This window comes from Podarcis liolepis (genome assembly GCF_965112155.1).
Source record: "Podarcis liolepis genome assembly, chromosome: 16".
NCBI classification, from domain to species: domain Eukaryota; kingdom Metazoa; phylum Chordata; class Lepidosauria; order Squamata; family Lacertidae; genus Podarcis; species Podarcis liolepis.
The window spans coordinates 42,905,246-42,927,691 of record NC_139567.1 but is presented as its reverse complement, the minus strand read 5'-3'; the positions used below and the strand labels follow the sequence as shown (position 1 = coordinate 42,927,691).

Below are 22,446 nucleotides of genomic sequence, written 5' to 3'. Positions count from 1 at the left end.
TTTTAAGGGCTGCAGTTTACAGGGTTTCTTTGCAGCTGCAATGTCACTTTAAGCAGATTGCTGTTCCCCAAACTTCAGATAGGCAAGACCTAATTTATTATTATTTTCCTGAATTGCACCTGCATTAAACCTCCCCATTCGTGTTGGTTAGAGCAGGGCTGGCCATCCCCGCAGGAGCTCACCTCTGAAACACACAGGGCTGGGGTCAACACAGGTGTATTGCCTGACTCAAGAGCGGAGACTCCTGGAGAGAGACAGCAGGCAGCCTCTTACGAAGTCCTGAATTCCACAGCATCTCAGCAGTCAGGAGTAGAAAATGAGGCTGGGTGCAGCGAGCAATGGGTATTTCATTTTTAAGAGACCTCTGGCAAGGGCTTTTATTTAACTGGTACCTCCCGCTTCACGATCTGGAAGGGACTGTTTCAACAGACTTGAGTCCAGCCCAGGTTTTGACCATGCATGGTAACTTTTCTGTTTATTGGTCATCATGCCAAGAAGTATAAAGACAAAAATACGATACAATCTCTTGCAGAAAAGGAAGAAATGGAAGACAGAGATATTTTCATCCAAAAATAAAGGAGACCCCCCTTCCTTCCCCCCAGAATTCCCAAACACCAATCTAGAGTCTGTAGAAATGAGAAAATAAAGACAGTTTCGCTGCCTCAATTTATTTTCTCCCTGGAATGGATGTGTGAATGCTGCTTCCTTGCATGATCTCTCGCGAAGGATCCGGCCTCCTGATCCCCAGTGAAAAGTAAATGCTGACTCCATTGCTAGGCCAGTGGATTAATAAATCTCCAAATATTCTGATAATTGATTCTATGGAATGTGTAGAATCCAGATGTTTACAGCAGGAATGATCAGAACTTCCCCAAAACATCCCAGAACACAGGAAATGGCCTTCTACCAAGCCAGTTCATTGCTGTATCTTAGCTCAGTCCTCATGTGGACGCTACAACTCTACAATTATATGATTCTATCCATCGCTGTGTTCATTTTCCTTTGCCTTTAGCCGAACCCTTTCCTGCCATGCAGCTTCCAGAAGGTTGCCCTTTGGCCAGAAAAGTCCTCCCACCCCTGACTGGCAGCGGCTCTCCATGGATTCAGGCAGGAGTTTCCCCCCATCCTACTTGGAGATTGCAGGGATTGAAGCTGGAACCTTCTGCAGGCCAAGCAGATACCCTGTGGCCATTTCCCTAAGATCCTAGTCCTCATGGTTCTGGAAAAAAAGAGGATTTAAAGAGGAATCTGCCTTCTGTCCCTTGGCCATAAAAACGTTAAGGAAAGCTCTGCTGGATAGGACCAAGGGCTCATCTAGTCCTGTTCCCATAGGCATCAACCAGATGCCTATTATGGGAAACCTGCAAGCAGAACCTGAGCACAAGAGCCTAAATAAGTACAGGTACCTCGCAGCTTGCACACATTTGTGTGCATTCAGCTTTATTCGCTTGGCAATCAATTACCGTATTTTTCGCTCTATAAGACGCATCAGACCACAAGACGGACCTAGTTTTTGGAGGAGGAAAACAAGAAAAAAAAATCTGAATCCCAGAAGCCAGAACAGCAAGAGGGATCACTGCGCAGTGAAATCAGCAATCCCTCTTGCTGTTCTGGCTTCTGGGATAGCTGCGCAGCCTGCATTCGTTCCATAAGACACACACACATTTCCCCTTACTTTTTAGGAGGGAAAAAGTGAGTCTTATAGAGCAAAAAATATGGTAATTAAAAAGGTGGCAGAGTTGCGTGAAAAAGGACTTTGGCAATTCCGCCCGCCATTGAACCCAATGTGTTTTGACTGTAAAGGATTTTGGCTTTACGTGCGACCCCCAAAACGTAACCCCAGCGTTACTTGAGAGTCCCTTCCTTTTATGTGCCCTGAAACGTCCATTGTTCAGCTTCGCTGGGTGTCCCTGTATTCTAGTGTCGTGAGCGAGGGAGAAAAGGGTTTTCTACGTCCACTTTCCTGTTGGGGGAACTGGTGCTGCCTTCAGAGGCTGGAACTGCCTCCCTCCGTTGCATCTGCTTCTCCTGCATATTATTTTTAAACAGGTTTATAATTTATTTTAACGAAGGGATGCGGAACGATCCCTTCTCACATCCCAGCCCTGACGGGTGCCGGATCGAGCTGTTGGGAGACGCAGAAGCGGGGCCCTTTCCCCTCAGCTGCCCCAGGGATGAAACGTCCTTGGGTCGCCGAGAGAGGCAGCAGACCGCCACTAATTCTCCAGCGTGGGCCTCTCTTGCAAAAAGGAAAAAAACACCCCACAAAACAACCCATCATGCGTCGCGCAGGACCAAGCAAGCACAAGGATGGCGCCTGGGCAGTGAGACAAGGGTCAGCTATGAGTTTCTCCTATTCCTACGTACAGGCATGCAAATGGTCATCAAAAATATACAAAACAGAATTCCCTCTCGACGCCCACACCTTCCCTTGATCCCTGCTCCAGAACCATCCCTGCAGGGGAGAAGCAGTATTTGGAATGGGCTGGGTGGCTCGGTGGATTTTCCTTCTCAATTTTTTTTTTTTGCACGGCAACAGGAGTGATTTCTGCCCAACCCCGGCGGAGAGGCAAAGCATCCAGCTGTACAAAACCCAGTTCACTGCCGCTGGCGTGGGGGGAAGTGGGAGATCAAGGAGAGTTTTGCTTTGGGAGAAATGCGCCTCCTCTTGACGGTTCTCCGTTCCCACTCGTGTCTTTCTCTCTGTGTGGCAGATGACGAGGTAGAGAGTTCCTGTGCCAGGCAGGAAGGGATCTTCATTCTTCCCCTCCTGCCTAGTCCTGTTCATCGGATTGTACGTTTTGTTCGTCCCCTGGAAATAAACTTTTTTTGTGATCCAAAAGGCTAATGGTGAAGATGGGCATGCTGTAATTCTGTCCAAGGATGGGAGCAGGATAGGGGTGGGCTGTGGAGGAGCCCCACGTTTTTCTCCCGCTGAAAAAGTCCTTCCTTTTGCGTGGAAATGGGAGGAATCCTACGGCCACTCAAAAACAGAAATAAATATGCAGGTCGAAGGACCGCCTCCTTTCCCCTCAAGCTTTGCTCATGCTAATTTGATTGCAGGTAACCTGGAGGTGAGGAGAGAGAAAGAGAGAGAAAGAGGGTCGTTTTGGTCAGGCAGTTTTTACAAGCACAAGACAGGTGTGTTCCTGTTACAATTTTAGGGTTGGGAGAGACCCCCAAAGGTCATCCAGGCCAACCCAATCCAGGCCAAAAAAAATATTATTTATACCCCGCCCATCTGGCTGAGTTTCCCCAGCCACTCTGGGCGGCTCCCAATCGAGTGTTAAAAACAATACAGCATTAAATATTAAAAACTTCGCTAAACAGGGCTGCCTTCAGATGTCTTCTAAAAGTCTGGTGGTTGTTGTTCTCTTTGACATCTGGTGGGAGGGCGTTCCATAGGACAGGTGCCACCACCGAGAAGGCCCTCTGCCTGGTTCCCTGTAACTTGGCTTCTCGCAGTGAGGGAACTGCCAGAAGGCCCTCGGCACTGGACCTCAGCGTCCGGGTAGAACGATGGGAGTGGAGACGTTCTTCCAGATATACTGGATTTCAGATATAAATGGAAGCATGGGAACGATTGTGGAATATGGGCATAAAATTGACAGCATGTTCTGGTTTAAGAGAAAGTTATATGAACATGTTATATAGATGGTACCTAACACCTAGTAGATTGGCAAAAGTGTCTAATTCAAAATTGAATAAGTGTTGGAAATGAAAAGAGAAAGAAGTTAGCTTTTCCCATATGTGGTGGTCTTGCAATAAGGTTAAAGCTTACTGGGAAGTGATATATAATGAATTGAAAAAGATATTATTTCAGATAACATTCGTTAAAAAACCCCCAACCCAGAAGCTTTTCTCTTGGGAATTATAGGATCAGAACTACCAACAGTATAGAAGTTAGTTTATGCGTGTGACCACAGCTGCGAGAATGTTATTTGCTCAAAATTGGAAGGAAGAAGAGCTCCCAACGAAAGAGAATGGTTGCAGAAACTAATGGAGTACGCAGAAATGGCGAAACTTACAGGGAGAATAAGAAATCAAGATAACAAACTTTTTAGAAAGGAATGGAAATGGTTTATTGAGTATTTACAAATAAACTGTAAGCAGGTGAAGCCATTGGCAGGATTGTTGTAAAAACCTGCAGTTTCAAAAATATATATGAGATATATATGAGAATAGTTGATTAAAAGAATGAGTATGCAGGAAAGGACGAAAATGAATGCAAAGAACCGCAGAAAGGCGGAAAGGAGTGGAAGTTGGAGGTGTTAAAATGATGGTTGAATAATTGTTGTATATAAATTACATTTAAAATTCTTTTTAGAAAACCTTTAGTGAAAGAGGGCCACCACCTTCCGAGGGAGACCATTCCACGACTGAATGGCTCTTACTCTCAGAATCTCCTTCCTAAAGTTTAGCCGCAATCTCCTTTTTCGCCATTTGAATGCATTGGCTCAGGCACTACCACTAAGCCGCTCTGCATTATAAACTCCTTGCAGACAGAAACATTGGTTTGCTTTGTCTGGGATATGCTGTCAAAGCTCTCCTTTTCCCCCCTTGCCAGCCACCAAAATGGAGAGAGGCGAGGCAGAATCATTTCCTTGAAGGGAGCAAAGAACAGGTTTTTTTTATCTGGCCTGGAGTTGCGGGGACGGTCCTTGGAAATCACGTAGTTTTGTTAGAATAGTAGAATCTTAGAGCTGAAAGGGACCCTGAGGGTCATCTAGCCCAACCCCCACAACTCAGGAATCTTTTACCCACAACCCTGAGATTAAGAGCCGCATGCTCTGCCACCTGAAATGCCAGGCTTTTTCCTTTTCATTCATTTATTCATTTATTATTTCTACCCCGCACATCTGGCCGGGTTTCCCCAGCCACTCTGGGCGGCTTACAGCATATATCAAAATATCAACCATTAAAAACTTCCCGATACAGGGCTGCCTTCAGATGAATGTAGTTCTTTGTCTCCTTGACATCTGAAGGGAGGGTGCCACAACCGAGAAGGCCCTGTGTACTGTTACATGTGAAGGACTGTCTGTCTTGTGCTCACTACATGATGGTATTGTATAATCCTAGGCTTCTTGTTGATCTTTTGATAGGAAACATCTTGAATCGGTTGCCTAAACACAGTGGCCAGATGTCAAAATAATTGCATGCAAATGGAAGAATAATGGTGGTGTTGAACATGCCGTTTTGGTTTGAGCTCTCTTTAGGGTTGTGAGCGAGTGTCTCTGGTGGAATTGGGTGGGACACAGGTTGGCACCTACCTGTGAACTTCAGTGTGCAAACCAAGATGATGAGGGTCCCCAGGACGATGGAGATGATGCTGAGGAATCTGGCAACCCGCCCCAACCGCCGCGCTCCATCCACATCTCCCTGTTGACAGCTGTTCCTAGACTGTCAAAAGAAGGGAGGGGAGGGGAGAAAAGCAGACCGTCTTAGACCTGTGCGCTGCCATTCACCCCCCTGGTTCATGTTGTGTGAGGACACAGGGGGCTTCTCTCGCGCTTGACCCGGAAGGCGCAGTTGGGGCAGGATGCTGCCCCACGATTGCTGACCAGAGTGAGGCCTTGTCAGCATAGAACATCTGCGCTCAGAGATCTTCACTGGTTGCCGATTTTCTCCCAGGCCAAATTCAAGGTGTTATCAGCGAACAACTTGGGGGCAGTTTACCTGTGAGGTCGTTTTACCCCACATAAGCCCACAGCGTTGCTTCGATCGGTGGAACTGGCACTGTTACAGGGACCGCATAATACCTGTTCCAGTATATTTGGGAGAATTTGGCATCTTACTGTGGCAGCATCTACCCTTTGGAACTCCCTGCCTCTTGATATCAGGCAGGCGCCTTCACTGAGCTCCTTTCAACGCCTGCTAAAAACATTCTTATTTAGGCAAGGCTGTCCAGTTGTTTAGAAATTTAATGTGGGTTTTGATCTGTTTTCAGTCTACTGTTATTTTAACATCTTTGGAGTTTTGAATTTTTGCTGTCAGGTCATCTTATAGTATTGATAGTTTTAGCTTTTTTTTTGTAAATCACTTTGAGATTATTATTTTTATAAAAACAACCACGACTGCCAAGTGGTATGTGTGTGTGTGTGTGTGTGTGTGTGTGTGTGTGTATATATATATATATATATATATATATATATATATATATATATGCAGGTTTTGGTGTCTTCGGGTGTCTTCCCGTGTAAGAGTTGGGGTGTCTAGGCGACGTTTCGACGAGGTCTCACTCGTCATCTTCAGGCTGGTGCTTTCGGCTTCTTGTTACTGGAACAGAGCAGGATCTCAGTGTTTGAGTTCCTATAAATACTGTTGAGGGGGTGTGGTGTATAGCCTCCAACGTTCTGGGCAGAGAGGAAGTTCCCAGGTTAGTGTGCCTTTTCTTCTTTTGTTCCTTAATTACTTGAGGGATATCTTGAGTGATTTCTTGAGTGATATTCTGAGTACCACTTAGGTGGGTCATTAAGTGTGGATTAGTTGCTAAAGCTTTCGTGTCTTGACCTCTTGAGCTTGTGAAGAGTTTTTCTGAGAAGATGGCTGTACTGCACTTAGTTGTGCTCTGGCTTGGCTTCGTGTATAGGGGCGAGCTGTGGTTTTGTGCCCTGTGCCAGCCAGATCTGTGTAGGGATTGCAGGGGGGTGCAGCATCCGGAGGTGCCACTATGGTTTGGCTACTGGATGGTGTCTGTAATTTATCTGTGGAGAGGGTCTGGGTTTGGGTCTGGTGTGGTTGATTGGTGATGGCGTTCTGTGTGCCTCTGGTTCTGGTGTCGGTTTTTGTGGGGAGGGCTAATTTCCAGATGTCTGGCAGGCGGGACGTGTCGTCACGCTTGTTCATGTTGTGAGGGTGTTTCTCTATCTCGATGGCTTCCATGATTATTCTCTTGTGGTGATGTTCCATGTTAAAGAGCAATTTGGAATCTGCAAAATTAATTTCGTGTCCTGTTTCTTTCATGTGTTGGAAAAGAGAGGAAGTTTTTTCTTCTTTTTTGACGGCATTCTTGTGTTCTGCGATACGTGCATTTATTCGTCTGTTTGTTTGTCCAATGTACGTGGCTGGGCAGACTTTGCAGGGTATTTCATAGACCCCTTGGTTTTCCAACTGGATTTTATCTTTGGGGTTTCTGAGGATATTGGCTATTTTTTGGTTGGTGCAAAAGGCTGTTTTGATATTGTGTTTATGGAGGATTTTGCTAATTTTATCTGTAGTGCCCTTGATATAAGGAAGGAGGGCCATGCCATTGTTTTCTTCTGTGTCTTGGTTTTTGGGGGGTGTTTCTTTTTGGATTAGCTTCGTAACCCTGTTTTGCTGGTATCCATTGGCGATTAACACATTTGAGAGATTCTGTAACTCAGTTGTCAAGTGGTCTTTGTCAGCCAGGCGTTTGGTTCTGGAGATGAGAGTCTTGGCTACGGAGTTTATTTGTGCAGGGTGGTGGTGTGATTGTGCATGTAAGTAGCGGTTGGTGTGTGTTTTTTTCCGGTAGATAGTGTGTCCTAGGGAGCCATCAGGTTTTTTTGTAGATTAGGACGTCAAGGAAGGGAAGTTGGTTGTTGGCTTCTATTTCCATAGTGAATTGTATTTTGGGGTGTAGGCTGTTGAGATGTGTGAGGAAGCTATCTAGTTTTTCTTTCCCGTGTGGCCAAATTACAAAGGTGTCGTCAACATATCTGAGCCAAAGTTTGGGTTTGTGTTCTGACTTGTCTAAAGCATTGGTTTCAAAGTGTTCCATGTACAAATTTGCGATGACCGGTGAGAGGGGTGATCCCATGGGTGCTCCTTCTATCTGTTTGTATCTTTGTCCATTGTGGATGAAGTACGTGTTGGTTAGGCAGTGGTTGGTCAGGTCCAGGATGTATTCGGGGGATACAAACAAAGATACAAACAGATAGAAGGAGCACCCATGGGATCACCCCTCTCACCGGTCATCGCAAATTTGTACATGGAACACTTTGAAACCAATGCTTTAGACAAGTCAGAACACAAACCCAAACTTTGGCTCAGATATGTTGACGACACCTTTGTAATTTGGCCACACGGGAAAGAAAAACTAGATAGCTTCCTCACACATCTCAACAGCCTACACCCCAAAATACAATTCACTATGGAAATAGAAGCCAACAACCAACTTCCCTTCCTTGACGTCCTAATCTACAAAAAACCTGATGGCTCCCTAGGACACACTATCTACCGGAAAAAAACACACACCAACCGCTACTTACATGCACAATCACACCACCACCCTGCACAAATAAACTCCGTAGCCAAGACTCTCATCTCCAGAACCAAACGCCTGGCTGACAAAGACCACTTGACAACTGAGTTACAGAATCTCTCAAATGTGTTAATCGCCAATGGATACCAGCAAAACAGGGTTACGAAGCTAATCCAAAAAGAAACACCCCCCAAAAACCAAGACACAGAAGAAAACAATGGCATGGCCCTCCTTCCTTATATCAAGGGCACTACAGATAAAATTAGCAAAATCCTCCATAAACACAATATCAAAACAGCCTTTTGCACCAACCAAAAAATAGCCAATATCCTCAGAAACCCCAAAGATAAAATCCAGTTGGAAAACCAAGGGGTCTATGAAATACCCTGCAAAGTCTGCCCAGCCACGTACATTGGACAAACAAACAGACGAATAAATGCACGTATCGCAGAACACAAGAATGCCGTCAAAAAAGAAGAAAAAACTTCCTCTCTTTTCCAACACATGAAAGAAACAGGACACGAAATTAATTTTGCAGATTCCAAATTGCTCTTTAACATGGAACATCACCACAAGAGAATAATCATGGAAGCCATCGAGATAGAGAAACACCCTCACAACATGAACAAGCGTGACGACACGTCCCGCCTGCCAGACATCTGGAAATTAGCCCTCCCCACAAAAACCGACACCAGAACCAGAGGCACACAGAACGCCATCACCAATCAACCACACCAGACCCAAACCCAGACCCTCTCCACAGATAAATTACAGACACCATCCAGTAGCCAAACCATAGTGGCACCTCCGGATGCTGCACCCCCCTGCAATCCCTACACAGATCTGGCTGGCACAGGGCACAAAACCACAGCTCGCCCCTATACACGAAGCCAAGCCAGAGCACAACTAAGTGCAGTACAGCCATCTTCTCAGAAAAACTCTTCACAAGCTCAAGAGGTCAAGACACGAAAGCTTTAGCAACTAATCCACACTTAATGACCCACCTAAGTGGTACTCAGAATATCACTCAAGAAATCACTCAAGATATCCCTCAAGTAATTAAGGAACAAAAGAAGAAAAGGCACACTAACCTGGGAACTTCCTCTCTGCCCAGAACGTTGGAGGCTATACACCACACCCCCTCAACAGTATTTATAGGAACTCAAACACTGAGATCCTGCTCTGTTCCAGTAACAAGAAGCCGAAAGCACCAGCCTGAAGATGACGAGTGAGACCTCGTCGAAACGTCGCCTAGACACCCCAACTCTTACACGGGAAGACACCCGAAGACACCAAAACCTGCATTCCTGTACCCGTGAAAATCTACGAAAGCAAATATATATATATATATATATATGGAACTAAATGAATAAATCTAGCACTAGAAAGTAAATTCTCCAAGCCAGCAGCCTTGAGGTCCATGTATGGGTGCACGGGCAGATTTCTAAAATAATAACTCTGTAACACCTTTAAAAAGGACCCCTGTGCAGTTTCCCACATGGGTAAGGTGTACAGAGCATCTGCTTTGCATGCAGAAGGTCCCGGCCTGGTTCAATCCCCGAAATCTCCAGGTTAGGATTGTATTGGCTTTATTTGCTGCTGCAGCACACAGCTGGCTCATGTTTACATTACAAATGAGAAACCTTAGATGTGCATGTGTGTGTGGTGCTTTTACTTAGGTCTACACTGCTTTCACTCACACACCCCTTTCTAGGTCAACCCCTGGCTAGCCAACTTCCCCCCTTTTTTAAATCTTCCCCCACCCTTGATTCTAGATCTCCCATTAAACCCTCCCTTGCAACCTGAACCCACTTCCACAGCTGTGCACGGTTTTTGAAAAAACCTCCACCGTGGGAAAAGCTGGGTTCTGCTTTGCATAAAGGGTATCAGTCAAGTCCAGTTGCGCGCGTGCGCACACACACACACACACACACACACATATGTGTGTGTGTGTGTGTGTATAAAAAAAAGGTAGTATAAACACTGATAACTGGGAAACACTGGCCTGCGAGTGCTCCAGTTGGAGAACAGCCTTTACCAAAGGTGTCATGGACTTTGAAGACACTCAAACTCAGAACTCAAGGGAGAAATGCGCTAAGAGGAAGGCACACTTGGCAAATCCACACCGCGGTCAACTCCTGTCTGGAAACCTATGTCCCCACTGTGGAAGGATGTGTGGATCCAGAATTGGCCTCCACAGTCACTTATGGACTCATTGTTAAAACCTTGTTTATGGAAGACGATCTTACTCGGCTACGAGGGATCGCCAAAGAAGAAGAAGAAGACACACACACACACACACACACACACACACACACTTATTTTGCATGGACTCACTCCCAGGTAAACGGGGTTATGACTTCAGTTTATAAGCCTGTTTTTGTTGTTGCTGCTAATCGGGGAGATGGCCTCGCTTCTGCGGCAGAGAATCAAAGTTATCTTTGCGAAACCGTGTAGTATGTAATGGTCCTCTGGGGCTGCTTTCGGTAATCAAATGGACACAGGTGGCAAAAACATCACACGCTCCTGACTTGTAACAAAATAACAGGGAGTCAGGAAAGACGTCTTAGTGGCTCTGCTGCTTTTCTCAACCTGAAAGGGGACAGAAATGCTGACCCGCCTTCCAATGATCCTTCGGAAATGCCTGGCTGCTGGAGCAGACCAAAGGTCTGCCTTCAACGTCCTCTTACATTTGATCCTTAGTAAGCCCTGCTCAAGGTGGTTTGCACCATCCAAAGGTTTACGCAGTTCTCTCACGGTTACAAGACGCCACAGACTTTAAATGGCTGCAATAAGCTGATGTGAACTTCTACTGTACTTCTATTCATGAATATGCAATAAAATGTATTTGCTGATCACTGAAATGCAGCAGCATGATCCAGGTAACAGCAACAAGATTGCATCTCCAAAAACTAAATCTTAACTGCAGAAACAATCTCTTAAACAAAGATGGTCCATCCAGCATCCTCTCCTTTTCAGGATGCATTTGGGAAACTCACAAGGAGCCTTCTGCTGAGTCAGACCATCTGGCTCAGTACTGTCTACACTGACTGGCAGCAACCGCTCTCCAGAGTTTCAGAGGACGAGCCTCTCTGCCTGGAGGTTAAACCTGTGACTTTTGGCATGTAAGGCAGGTATTCCACCACTGAGCTGTGACTCCCTAAAATTAAAGATCCTAGTCCTCATTGTTCTGAATAAAGGGCTGGTGGTAATAATAATAATAATAATAATAATAATAATAATAATAATATAATAATAATGCTGCAGGAAGCTGCCTTATTCTGACACAGACCATTTGGTCCTTCTAGCTAAAGATTGTCTACACTGACTGGCAGCAACTCTCCAGGATTTCAGCGGAGGGGACATTCCCAAGCCTACCTGGAAATGCCTGGGATTGAACCCAAGGCCTTTTGCATGCAAGGCAAATGCTCTACCCACTGTGCTACAGCCCTTCCCAGGTGTGAGGGCAGGACATAAACGGCAGTGGCCCTCCCCGGTTGCCTGTCCCCCAGTCGTACTCTGATAGCCTTTAAATTAGATTACTGCAAAGTGTTAAATGTAGGGCTGCTTCTGAAGAAGGTTCAGAAACATCAGTTGGTGCACAGTTTGGCAGCCAGGTTGCTCACCGGTGCAAGACAGTTTGAGAATATTACACCGACCCTGGCCTAATTATACTGGCTGCCAATTAGTTTCCAGGCCCAATTCGAAGTGCTGGTTTTGACCTATTAAACCTTCTTAAGGCTCATGACTGCCTCTCCCCATACAAACTGTCCCAGACTCTGTGTTCATCATCTGAGGCCCTTCTTCATGTGCCTCCTTCACGAGAGGGCAGAAACATGAGAACGGGGCCTTTTCTGCAGTGGCTCCCCATTTGTGGGATGCTCCCCCAGGGAGGCTCGCCTGGCGCCTTCATTGCATATCTTTAGGTGCCGGGCGAAAACATTCCCTTTCTCCTAGGCCTTTGGCTAATTAAACATTCTGTGACCCTTTAAATGTGTTTGTGGGAGTTGTTTTTGAACTTGGTTTTATTATGTATTTTGTGTTTTCATTTTGTATTTTTTATGTTGTGAGCTGTCCTGAGGTCTTCTGATTAAGGGTGCCATACAAATTTAATGAATAAGTAAAATATTCAAAGGGCCTGCTGCTGATTCTGCCTATGGAGGCTCCACTCTTAACTATCTTACTTCGTAAGGACATCTGGGAGAGGCCTTCTGGGAGCCTAAGGCCTAAGGCCCACCTAGGCCCGGCTGTGTGGCCCTCTGGGTGGCTCTGGGATGCCCCTGAGCAGGACAGGAGTGCAAATGCCCTCCCCATGGCATTCTTCACCATCTCTTGGTCTCCTGAGATAGACTTCATCTGAACCTGGGGGCTCAGCGTTGCTATTGCCAGGTCCTACTTGCCAGTCTTGAGAAACAAGTGTTTTCATGTGGTTAGTATGGATGCAGAGCTCAAATGTGCCACGGCCCCCTCTTTCCATGTCCTACTCAGTCTGCTGTCTATCTGTGGACAAGCCGTGTACATGGGGGCTTATCGGAGCCTTTCTCCCCATTGCCTATCATGAGCTGAGTGGCAGGACATATGCCTTGCATGCAGAAGGTTTCAATCGCCAATGGCATCCTCAGGTAGGGCTGGGCAAGGCTCCCTGCCTAAAATCCTGGAGAGCTGCTGCCAGCCAGTGTCCTGAGCCATATGGACTAATAAGGCAGCTTCCTGTGTGCCCTTAGTTCAGCACCATGAGGGCTAGCATCTTGATTCATTTTTAAGGGGTGGGCCGTAGCTCAGTGGTAAAGCATCAGTTTTACATGCAGAAGATCCCAGGTTCAAATTCTGGCAACGTCCCCAGCCAGGGCTTGGAGAAGGGATCCCTGATCTGAAACAATGGTGAGCCACTGCCAGCCAGTGTAGGCAGCACTGAGCTAGATGGAGCAACGTTCTGACTCAGTGTTAAGGCAGCTTCCTATGTTCAGTCTGGAACCGCTCTGCGTTTCCCTGAAAAGCTTTCCCTGTTTTGGAGGAATCCTGGCTGCTACCATGGACAGCTCCCTCTTTGCTTCTCTCTCTCTCAGCTTTTATATTATTAACCATTAATCCAGCCTTGGCCCTCCAGCTGTTCTGGACTACAATTCCCATCAGCTCAGCCAGCACGGCTTTTTTCTTCCCATCATCCACCGCTCTGCCAAGTTTACACAGCCAACCCTGTAAACCCTGGCCAGAGGAGATGCTCTTACAATTCCCCAATAATGTTGGCTGCCCTTTTCCCCACCTCTCCCAGCCCTGCGTGGCAGCTAAACCTTAGTCCTCTCTGTTTCTGAGCTCAGCCTTTTCAGACCATGTCAAAAGCGTAAGCGTTGCCTCTGAGCACATCAAGTGCGCCAGGCCTTTTCCTGCCAGATACCTGCCCTCTACACCCTTAGGGGTGCAAGTGGGTGGCTGCCCTCATCCCAGCCCAAAGGCAGAACTTGAGAACCGGCACGCCCCATTTTAGAAATTAAAAGAGCATCCTGCACAGCTGGGGGTTGGGGGTTGGACTCGATGACCCTTTGGGCCCCTCCCAACTGTACTATGCTAGAATTCTGTGCTCTGTTTCCCCCTCCACCCTTCCCTTCCTTCCCTGGCTGCATCTGCCAGGAGGCCTTCCTGGAGCCAAATCCAGAGAGAGAGAGAGAGGGAGGGAGAGAGAGAGAGGCGCAGAGGCCTCCTTGCGCCAGCCCTATGGATGAATCTCCTCAGCATCCAAATTCATCTCTGCCTGCCCCAAAGCCAACCCCACATATGCTTGGTTGTATCCAGAGACTGGAGAGGAGAGAAACAGGAAGACACCCCCGTATGGATGCCCAGAGCTTTCTATAGTCAGCTCAACGGAAACGAATTCTTCCTCGTTCCCTCTAGTCATCCCAGGGAAGCTGTGACCTCTGAGGGGGGTGCTGCCCGCCAACAAACTTTGGATCCCTTCTCTCTCCTTCCTTCCTTCCTTCCTTCCTTCCTTCCTTCCTTCCTTCCTTCCTTCCTTCCTTGCCTTTATAACCCACCTTTTTCTCCCAAGGAGCTCAAAGACGGCATCTGTGTCTCTCCCGCATCTCATTTAATCCCTACAACAGCCCTGCGAAGTAGGTCGGGCTAAGAGGATGGTGCCTGGCCCCCCAGGATCACACCCAGAGAACTTCGTATATCCAAGTGGGGATTTGAACCCAGGTCCCCCCCCACGCTAACCACTACACCCCCGCTAGTTCGTACGCCTTTGTGACCAGGAGACTTTTGCCCGTTTTGAGGTTCTCTGGACTGCTGTGGTCCTGTCATTTTTTGCAGGGGATCCTGTGAACACATGGCTGTCCCTCACCTTGCTGGTAAGCGCACCCACAGAATGGGAATGGAAGGGGGCACCCCCCCCAGTCAGAGGTTAATGTGCAACCAAATTTGCATCTATCAGCTCTGGAAACTGCTCTCTGAGCTATCTTACCCTCCCCGTGGCAGAAGCTTGTGTTTGTTCTTTGTAGTCAGAGGCACTCTGTACATGTTCAGGGTAGTCTTTCTTTATTTCGACATTACATGGCAACAAGTTCTGTCAACCGCCCCCCCCCATTTCCTCACTCTATAATTTTTTACATCTCTCCCCGACAAAATCCAGAGCCAAGCAAGAGACGCCTAGGCTGTTCTTGACACGTCTTAACTTAAGTGGGATCTGTCTCCAACCCATGTCTAGCTGGGTCGGATGGGAAGGAAGAGGGCAGGGTGTGGAGCTATTGATCAACTTCGTTTGCTAAGCAGAAGAGGGAATTAGACACACACACACGCACACCCACCAACCCACCCAAAACCCTCGTATTTGGCCCGCGAATTAAATTGATTTTATTGCTGTGTAATCCTCGACATCTCTGCTCAGAACTGCCATTGAATTCAACGCGCCTTACTCCCAGCTCAGCGGGTATAGGGTACCGCAGCCTTAATTCAGTCGTGAGCAAGATTCTACATTTGAAAGGGCACTTTTATCATAATGTTAATATTATTAAATTCCCCCAAATTCTCACACTCTGTTTAAGTCTTTCTCCCATCTCCCCAATCCACAAAACGCACACGCCCCACCCCGCATTTGGGAAGGGAGCTGCTGTATTTGGAGTCTCTTATGCAGGGAAAGTTATAAATTACGGTTATTCACTCTTTGTTTTCTCCTCCTCCTCCTCTTCCCAGCTAGGTCGATATGATTGCATATTCTTTCTCTCTCACACGCAAACCCCCCAAAGTCGTGTCCTTCCGAAACGGGAAGAACAGTCCACTCCAAAACGTGCAGTTCACAGACTTTTGGAGAAACTGAGACACCCCTCCCTTACCGACACTCTTCTTCCATCCTCCCCGATGTAACGCCCTCTGCTCAAGTTTTAAACGCAGCTACAAAGTTCCCGCCGGGGACTTCCGCGCTCCGCGACTCCCCGACGCCGTGCCGATGTCCCCGGTGCGCCCAGGGCGCACAAGGAACTTGGCGAGGGCGGTGCGTCTTTGCGCACAGCCGGAGTCCCGAGGGGACGCGCTGGAGCGGGGGAACGGCCGCTTACCATGATGGAGAAGACTAAGGCCAGGATGTTGAGGGGCCAGATGGGGCAGAAGCAGGAGAAGATGGCCAGCGGGAGGTAGTCCCGCGAGCGGCCCGGCTCGTGGAGGTTGGAGGTGGTGGCCGTGGACGAGGCGCGCCCCAGGCTGAGCCGCGACGGCGAGAGCGACGTGGCCTCCAGCTTCCCCTCCGAGCCGGACTGGTAAGGCAGGCTGTGGTGGCCGTTGCGCTCGGCCTCGCCCCCGGCGGGCGCTTCATCGCCGCCTTCTCCACCGGCTGAGAAGGACTTCGGGGCTACCCCGACGGCGGTCAGCAGCTTCTCCGTCTCGTGCGAGTCCACGGGCGGAGGAGAGTTCTCCAGCGCCTTCGCCAGCGGCGCCTCCGTGTTGATGGCCATGGCTGCGCCGCGCTTAGACTCCCATGATCCGGGCGAAGGCGCAGGGGGTCCGGGGAGGGAGCCGCAGGCGCCGCCTCGACGGGATCACACGCGCCTCGCCCTGGCGCTGGGGGCTCTCTCTGTCCCTTCCTGCCTCTTGCTCTCTCGCTTGCCTGACCCAGCCACGCAGGCTTCTCTCTTATCCGCCGCGCTCGCCTTTCTCTCTCCAAAGCAACTTTGGCAACTGCGCGCCAGTCCGTCGAAGGGGCCGCCCAGGCTGGGTTGTGAGCTCACCGAGGAGGCAAGAGGAGGAGGAGCCAGAGCGCCTTCCCTGACGCTCGCTCGCCCCAAGGCACGGCCCGCCAACCGCCGGCAATGGGCAGATTGCTCGGGTTGTGTTGTGGAGAAGCGGGGTTTGGGAAGCAGCTCCCGGGAGGGACTTGGCCGGTGGGAAGCAGCAGCCCTGGAGAAGGCAGACGGAGGCTGGAATTGGCTCCTTATTCCCCGTTCCTTATTCCTGCGTCTCCTTACTTTCCTTATTCCCAAATCGTTTCTTCTTATCCCTAATTCCTAAACCTCAGTTCCTGCTTCGTATTTAGCAGTTATTTCCTTACACCTCCTTCTCAGTTCCTTGTTCCTAGTCCTCAAGGAAACCTCAGCTGGATGGATCAAACCAACCTTAGTAATTCTACCCCATCACCCCTTTCCCACCCACGAGCACCCACCAGGCGCCTTAAGGAAGTTCACTGGGCAGGGCACTGGAGGCAGCAGCCCTCTCTGGCTGTTGCTTCCCCAGCTGCTGACGTTTAGAGATAGACTGCCTCTGAATCTGGAGGCTCCATTTAGCGACAGTGTCTGAAGACCAGATGGGAAATGGCAGTGTTTAAAAGTGTTCCCGAAACAGGAGGTGAGAGCCTGGGAAACTGTCAAGATGTGTGAAGGGGCAACCCGCTCCATGTGTGGATGTGGCTTAGCCCGTTTTCAGGGGTAACCTTCTTAGTTGCTGCCAAATACTATTTCAAGTCTATGAAAGGGAGAAACACTCGATGTTAGTTTCAGCACCAGCGTGCCTTGCTTTGCTCTGTACTGACTACGATCACGAGGCAGGCACCACGCCCCGGTTTTCAAGGGACTGAGCATTTTACTAGTCCTCAAGGGGGTGTTGCAGGATGCACATAGAAGCACGTCAGCTGTGCATCTGCTATGGAAGTGGCCGAGCAATGATGAGCATGGGCTTTAGGCCAAGTCAGCAGACCCTCTAGCTCAGCATTGTCTACCCTGACTGGCAGCAGCGGCTCTCCAGGGTTTCAGGCAGGGGGGCATTCTCAGCCTCCCTGCAGATGTTCCATATTGAACCCGGGACCTTTTGCATGTGCTGTGCCTCTGAACCATCCTAAAAAAATAATGCAAGATCCTGGTCCTCATGAATCTGAATAAAAGGCTGTATTAAAGAGAAACAGAGGGAGCTACTTTATACTGAATCAGGCCATTGGTCCATCTCAGGGGTCAGCAAACTTTTTCAGCAGGGGGCTGGTCCACTGTCCCTCAGACCTTGTGGGGGGGCCGGACTATATTTTTTTTGGGGGGGATGAACGAATTCCCATTCCCCACAAATAACCCAGAGATGCATTTTAAATAAAAGGACACATTCTACACCTGTAAAAACACACTGATTCCCGGACCATCTGCGGGCCGGATTTAGAAGGTGATTGGGCCGGATCTGGCCCCTGGGCCTTAGTTTGCCTGCCCATGATCTAGCTCAGCATTGCCCACTGCTTTGCAACTGTTGTCTTACCTGGAGGTGCTGGGATGGTACCTGGGAGCGTATATGTGCAGAGTTTAGAACTGGTGCAGAGTGCCACCTTGTGGACCACATGAGGAATTTTCTGGCTGGGTCACCCACCCACAAAAAGAATCTACATTTTCCTTGCCCCCACCCTGCTGCTCCCAAGCAAGATTTCCACATCATACAGAGAACAAAATGGGTTGGGTCGTTGATGCCATTCCCGCCTCTGCTTGAAGAAGACTTCTGTGATGCTCAGAAGTTTGTGTGGGTCAAGCTCAATAGAACAGAATCTCCTGCCTCTCGCCGGGGTCTCATATTGCTGATTCCCTGGAGGACTCCTTTGCAAAGAAGGAAGGAAAGCACTGTGGAAACAGTGGTGTTCTGAGCCCCACAGCCTATTTGTGGATAGTAGGAAGATGCATCTTCCAGGATTCTGCAGTCAACCAAATGCCCCAGTGGGAAGACTGCAAGTAACAGAAAGTAAGATTCCAGTCCTCAGGAATATAGGGCTGATCTAAACAGGAAGATGCATTCCACTGAGTCAGATCATTGGTCAATAACTCTCTATACTGTCTGGAAGTGATTCTTCATGGTTTCAAGGCAGGGATAATGACAGGGGAGGCTGCTGGATCAGGCCCTTGGCCCAACTAGTCCAGCATCCTCTACTCACAGTGGCCAACAAGATGCCAATCATGATTTGAACACAGGATCCCTCTCCCCTGCTGCAGTTTCCAGCAGCGGACATTGCTTCCTCCAACTGCAGAGGCAGATCAGAGCCATCATGGCTGGTAGCCATCGATACCAATGCATGAATTCCTATGCGAATCCTCTTTTAAAGCCATCTGGGTTGGTAGCCATCTCTGCCTCTTGTGGGAGAGAGTTCCATAGGTGCGTGAAGAAGTCCTTTCTTTTACCTGCCCTGACATTTTGAGCCCTACTTGGAGATGCCACCGGGGACTGGACCTGGGACCTTCCGCACGCAAAACAGGTGCTCTGTCGCTTTGCTACAGCCCTTCCCAAAATTGCTCAAAAATACAGAGGAGGTTACATTGATTTGGGAAAACAAATTGCTCCACCGTTCAGGACAGTGAGCAGATAACTGTATGATACCGACAACTATACTGATAATATTAAGTACGTTGCAGATAACGGCACGGGGATCTCAGGAGCGTCACAGAAACACAGCAACTGGTTTTATCAAGTGACTCTCTTATATCAGTGCAGATCAGTGTCTCTCCCAACTCCAGATAGCTAAAGCTCATCCTTTTAACAGAAAAAAACCCAAAAAAATCAGCAACAGAAAAATCTCTGAATTAAAATGGGAGGCCATCTTCACTCTTACACATGAATGTTTTTAAAGAATGCGTGAGAGAAATAATGATTGCCTCCAGCAAAATCTATCCATCCTTCTGTTTTTCTATGCGATGGTAGGAAATCTCTCCTAATTAGACGGAGGCAAGGCCAGAGCAGCACAACAGACATGTGTGTGTGCGCACGCGGAGAGAATCATAGTACAGTGGTACCTCGGGTTACATACGCTTCAGGTTACAGACTCCGCTAACCCAGAAATAGTACCTTGGGTTAAGAACTTTGCTTCAGGATGAGAACAGAAATCGTGCAGCGGCAGCAGGAGGCCCCATTAGCTAAGGTGGTACCTCAGGTTAAGAACAGTTTCAGGTTAAGAACAGACCTCCCAAATGAATTAAGTTCTTAACCCGAGGTACCACTGTATTGTAGCATTGGAAGGGACCCCCAAGTCATCTAGTCCAACCCCTTACTATGCAGGAATCGCAGCTAGAAATCCCTGATCCGTCAGCTCCCTGGTAGAGCAGAATTACTTCCCATCGCCATCACGTACCCCAATCCGTACAGTCTGGATTAGTAAGAGGCGAAATCAGAGAAGGGACACATGCCCAAAAATGCTTTGGCCTTCGACTATTTAATTAACTTTTATCTTGCAGCACTCTTAGCATGCCCTGGCGCACCCTTTGTGGATTACAGGTTCTAGAGTTTATGCCCCAACAGATCTAAGCAGACAAACAAACCACACTTAACTTGCTGCCTGCACTGGTGTTCAAGTGTCTCAGCTGGACTCCTTCTGTTCCTTCTTAAGACATCGGCTGGTTCGCATCCCCCCCCCCATTCTAGTTGCACCCAGAACTGTAGTGAAGCTGACAAGTGCCACCCCATGGATATCTACTGAGAAATGAGCCCCAGTGAGTTCTGTGGGGCTTATTCCCAAATCAGTGTTTCTAGCTGTAGTGGTTAAGCTTCCACATCTGGTCCGAGGACGACGTTCCCTTGTGGAAAACCATCTGGGGCTCACATCCTGGTGGCAGGTACTCCTCTGACGCCCCTTTGAAATATTGCCGCCCCTCAGCTGCTTTGCAGTGAGGCTGCCCTCCAGATCAGGGCAGTGATTCCGTCAGCCTGACAGAGCAGGCATCAGATTATTTCAGGAAAAGTCACAAAGGCGGGTGAACCTATAACATCCCAAAGACACAAATATTCCTGCAGTATCCAGTGGTTGCAAGATCATAATATAATATATTTATACAGTGTGCATGGCATTTTACAGATTCCCCAGGAGCATGCAGTCAAAAAGCCGCTGTATATATCTACAAATTAGCTGGAGCGCCTAAGAGATAGGTCTCTACCCCATGAAGGTACAGTCAAAAAAAGCATCTGTATACCTTTACAAACTCAGCCAGAGGAAATGCGAAATCCTGAGAACGCAACTTCTCTAAGTCTGCAAGGGTCAATGTGAGATCCTAGGAAAACTGTCCCGATCCAACTTCAGGGGAAGCGGAGGATCGTGCCCTCACCATCAGGACCACAAGGATGAAGAAGGCTGAGAGTCCCCATCTCAGAACAAGCCGTACTTCCAGGGGAAGTGACCAGAAGGGCAACTTTGAATGCTGCTGTCTGCAAGTCTTTGCTGGCAGGGGGCTCGGCCCCCCAGGAGGAGGGTGCTGGCTGGACAACAGGCAGGGCTGGATCCATAAGTGCCCTCTTTGGGGTTGTTGACCAAGTGATGGGAAGCGTTTTCGGGGCGGCACTTCACACATGCTGTTGCACTGGGCTGAAATGAAGGCCCCTTACTGTATCCAGGTTCCCAGAGAGGCTGGAAGAGCTTGGGCTGGCTGTCCCTAAAGCTGCCTTCGCCCCGGGTCAGCTGGCACTCAGCGTGGGCGCAGGACCACCTCACCGCAGGCCCGGACTGGAGGGACGTGGAGAGGGTGGCGATCCGGTGGATGGCGCGGCGGAGGGTGGCGATCTTGGAGAGCCGCTTGCCCCCCAGGTCGTGCCGGAGGGCCAGCCGGAGGGCGTTGAAGGCCTGGTTGTAATCGAGGATTCTCTTGCGCTCCCGGACGTTGGCCGCCATGCGCCGGGCTTTGGAGCGCATGGGCCGGACCCTGCGCTTCTCTGGGGCCTCCTCAAGGTTTCCAGGGAAGGCCTGGGACTTGGCCTTGCAAGGTTGCAGGAAGCGGGTCCTTTGCCTGGGCACACTTTGTGCCTCTCCTTCCCAGGGGTCCGGCTGTTCCAGGTGGCTCGCGGCAGCTCTGGGCATTTTTGAGCCTCTCTGTTCAGATTTCTCTCCCTCTTCCTGTGCAGATCTTTGCTGGACAGTCCTGTGCACCAGACTCCTCCTTCTCTTCCTCCTCCTCCTCCTCCAAACTCCTGGAGGCTGAGATTTAATTATACCATGTGGAATCCTGTCCCAGGTAGCCTTTTTTATCACCAGCCTCCAGGTATCCTGGGGTTAGCGGCACCAGCTTATTCAGGAAGCCGCTCACGTAGACGCCAGATTTTCCCACCACTCTGTGCACCACTTGGCCTCTTTGTCACGCCCTCTCCTCCAACTCAAGTTCCTTGCCTACACTGCAGGGTGGGCGGTCTGACAAGAGCCCCCGATACTGTGGAACGAGTCAAATGCTTTTGCAGTGTACATAAATGATCGTATCCAGCACATCGGACAAAGGCAGCTTCTGAATGCCGGGTTCTGGAAGCCACAGGAGGGGAGAGCTGTTGTTCTGCTTGGGTCTTGCTTGCAAGCTTCCTGTTGGAGCATGTGGTTGGCCATTGTGAGAAGAAGATGGTGGACTGGATGGGCCCCCTTTGGCCTGATCCTGCAGCCAGGCTCTGCACACACTCAGGACGGAATTTCCTATCCCGCCAGCCCTTCGACCCTCCAAAAGTTGTAATAAGCACCTTGGTTGCCTTCCCGTCTTTAAATCACCAGTCCCTTTCTCCCAGATGTCTGTGGCTAGCTATTAATTTAGACCTCTCTTCCTCCACCAATTTATTTTTTAAAAATAAAAATAAATTGGGCCTCTTGGCAAGGCGAGATTCCAGCGTCCACGAAGAACCAGGCAGGTGTAAAACATGCCTCCCTTTGAAGTCTCCCTTCCCATCCTCCTCGTTCCCTCGGGGGTCCCTGCAGCTGATTTATTAGATGCAGACCCTGAAATTAGCCATGGCTTCAAAAGGTCCAAAGAGGAGCATGGCAAGAGACA

At 48.9% G+C, this 22,446-nt stretch overlaps 2 protein-coding genes across 2 annotated transcripts; both read right to left on the bottom strand.

Moving 5' to 3' along the window:
• Window positions 1–447: 447 nt before the first annotated feature.
• Window positions 448–16,505, bottom strand: TRARG1 (trafficking regulator of GLUT4 (SLC2A4) 1). The gene is made up of 3 exons (XM_083480282.1): window positions 15,772–16,505; window positions 5,271–5,400; window positions 448–3,068 (listed from the first exon to the last, which is right to left on the bottom strand). Exons 1-3 carry the CDS (start codon window positions 16,162–16,164, stop codon window positions 3,049–3,051), a joined length of 543 nt encoding a protein of 180 aa, XP_083336408.1. The 5' UTR covers window positions 16,165–16,505; the 3' UTR covers window positions 448–3,048.
• Window positions 16,506–20,524: 4,019 nt separating this feature from the next.
• On the bottom strand, window positions 20,525–21,517 carry BHLHA9 (basic helix-loop-helix family member a9). The gene has a single exon (XM_083479130.1). It carries the CDS (start codon window positions 21,498–21,500, stop codon window positions 20,796–20,798), a length of 705 nt encoding a protein of 234 aa, XP_083335256.1. The 5' UTR covers window positions 21,501–21,517; the 3' UTR covers window positions 20,525–20,795.
• Between the last annotated feature and the right edge of the window lie 929 nt (window positions 21,518–22,446).